The 2,784-nt window shown below is 66.8% G+C and overlaps 1 protein-coding gene across 1 annotated transcript in view; it reads left to right on the top strand.

The window, feature by feature from the left end:
* Positions 1 to 321: 321 nt before the first annotated feature.
* Positions 322 to 2,784, top strand: part of LOC113961627 (semaphorin-6C-like) — a gene marked incomplete at both ends in the record, with an annotated part of 3,867 nt that continues 1,404 nt past the window's right edge. The window contains 5 exon segments of the mRNA XM_027672047.1: positions 322 to 483; positions 806 to 894; positions 1,464 to 1,681; positions 2,417 to 2,494; positions 2,496 to 2,543. Of these exon segments, the coding sequence (XP_027527848.1) occupies positions 322 to 483; positions 806 to 894; positions 1,464 to 1,681; positions 2,417 to 2,494; positions 2,496 to 2,543 (595 nt within the window).

The raw sequence follows: 2,784 nt of genomic DNA, 5'->3' as shown, positions 1-2,784 counted from the left end.
TGACCTGGAGTGTCCCCCCCCGCCGATGGCAGCCTGTACTCGGCCACGGTGGCCGATTTCCAGGCGAGTGACGCCGTGGTCGGTGGGTGCTGGGGGGGGGGACAAAGGGGGGTCTGTGGGTGTTTGGGGGGTCTGTGGGTGTTTGGGGGGTCTGTGGGTGTTTGGGGGACACAGGGGGGGCCAGGGGTGACCTGGAGTGTCCCCCCACACACAGATGGCAGCCTGTACTCGGCCACGGTGGCCGATTTCAGGTGAGCGATGCTGTGGTTGGTGGGTGCTGGGGGGGGACAAAGGGTGTCTGTGGGTGTTTGGGGGACACAGGGGGGGTCAGGGGTGACCTGGAGTGTCCCCCCCCCGCAGATGGCAGCCTGTACTCGGCCACGGTGGCCGATTTCCAGGCGAGTGATGCCGTGATCTACCGCAGCCTGAGCCCCGGCAGGGCCCCCCTGCGCACCCTCAAATACAGCTCCCGATGGCTCCAGGGTACCCCAAAACCGGGGGGGGGAATGGGGGTCGGGATGGGATGTGGGGGCACAGGGCTGTGATCTGGGGGCACAGGGCTGGGGTCTGGGGGCACAGGGCTGGGATTTATGGGCACAGGGCTGGGGTCTGGGGGCACAGGGCCGGGGTCTGGGGGCACAGGACTGGGATTTACGGGCACAGGGCCGGGATCTGGGGGCACAGGGCTCTGGGGCCATAGAGGGGGGCAGGGAGCAGGGGACGGGGTGAGCACAGGGGTGTGGAATGGGCACAGGAGGTGACAGGAGCTGATGGTCCTTGTGCCCACCCCCCTGTGCCCCCCCAGAGCCCCACTTCGTGCAGGTGCTGCCCTACGGCCCCTACGTCTACTTCTTCTTCAGGGAGGTGGCGGTGGAGCTCAGCGCCCTGGGCAAGGTGGGCACGGGGAGGGAGGGCACGGGGGGGGGACCCTGAGTGGCCATCATCACCCTGAGTGCCCATCATCACCCCCTAGAGTGGCCATCATCACCCCCCTGAGTGCCCATTATCATCCCCCTAAATGGGCATCACCCCCCCCTGGGTGACCATCATCACCCTGGGTCCCCACTGCCCCACTGGCATCAGGGCATGGGGGGCTCCATTGCCCCTTGATGAGGTGCCACTGTGCTGCAATGACCGTGAGGGTTCTTGGCACTGACCATGGGGGTCCCTGGCACTGACCCTGGGATCCCTGGCACTGACCCCAGGGTCTCTGGCACTGACCCCAGGGTCTCTGGCACTGACCTGGGCACTGACTGTGGGTGTCCCTGTCCCTACCCCTGTGCTGGTGGCGCGGGTGGGCCGCATGTGCCGCAATGACCATGGCAGGTCCCTGGCACTGACCCAGGCACTGACCTGGGGGTCCCTGACACTGAGCCAGGCACTGACCCAGGGGTCCCTGGCACTGACCGGGCATCCCTGTCACTGCCCCGGGCGTCCCTGGCACTGAGTGGGTGCCCCCGCAGGTGCTGGTGGCGCGGGTGGGCCGCGTGTGCCGCAATGACCGGGGCGGGTCCCCGCGGGTGCTGGAGCGGCGCTGGACGTCGTTCCTGAAGCTGCGGCTGCACTGCTCCGTGCCCGGGGACACCGTCTTCTACTTCGACGTTCTGGAGGCCGTGACCCCCCCCCGCACCCTGCACGGCCGCCCCGCCGTCCTCGCCCTCTTCGGGACCCAGCCCAACAGGCAGGGAGGGCACGGCGGGCACGGGGGGAGGGTGGGGACAGGGGGACGGGGGGATGGGAGTGTGGGGACAGGGGGACACAGGGACGTGGGGATGGGAGGATGAGAGTGTGGGGACATAGGGACGGGGAATGTGAGAGTGGGGACATGGGGACAGGGACGTGGGGACAGGGGGATACAGGGGATGTGAGTGTGGGGAAAGGGGGACATGGGGATACAGGGAGATACAGGGAATGTGAGTTTGGGGACATGGGGACAGGGGGATGTGAGTTTGGGGACATGGGGACAGGGGAGATGTGAGAGTGGAGACATGGGGACAGGGGCATGTGGATACAGGGGGATACAGGGGATGTGAGTTTGGGGACAGGGGGATGTGAGTGTGGGGAGATGGGGATACAGGGGATGTGAGTGTGGGGAAAGAGGGACAATGGGGATACAGGGGATGTGACTTTGGGGACATGGGGACAGGGGATGTGAGTGTGGGGACGTGGGGATACAGGGGATGTGAGTGTGGGGACATGGGGATGGACCCACATGGGGACATGGGGACAGGAGGGTGAACTCTTGGGGATAAGGGACACGGTGACACGGAGGTGGACTTGGGTGATGACACAGGGATGAACTCACAGGGGGACACGGGGACACAGTGGGACAGGACATGGGGAAACAGAGCCTGGGGACCCCACGGGGACATGGAGGGGCTCTGGCCACGGTGTCACCCCCATGATGTCCCCGCAGCATCCCCGGCTCGGCCGTGTGCGCCTTCTACCTGGCTGATGTGGAGAGATCCTTCGAGGGGCCCTTCGCTGAGCCCAGGGGGGGCCTCCTGGACCCCCGTGCCCGAGGACAGGGTCCCTCAGCCCAGGTACCTCCCCAAAACCCCTGCACAGGGTCCCTCAGCCCAGAGACCCCCACCCCACACATCCCTGGACAAGGTCCCTAAACCCAGAGACACCCCCACACCCCCCCAGGTGCCCCCGGGGTGGCACAGACACCGTGTCCCCGTGTCCCCATGTCCCCTGTGCCCGTGTCCCCTGTGCCCGTGTCCCCTGTCCCCATGTCCCCTGTGCCCCTGTGCCCGTGTCTCCTGTCCCCATGTCCCCTGT

Source organism: Neopelma chrysocephalum, unplaced genomic scaffold (genome assembly GCF_003984885.1).
Source record: "Neopelma chrysocephalum unplaced genomic scaffold, ASM398488v2 Primary Assembly neopelma1_97356, whole genome shotgun sequence".
NCBI classification, from domain to species: domain Eukaryota; kingdom Metazoa; phylum Chordata; class Aves; order Passeriformes; family Pipridae; genus Neopelma; species Neopelma chrysocephalum.
Note: the sequence above shows the minus strand (reverse complement) of the source record. Positions and strands in the feature narration are given on the sequence as shown.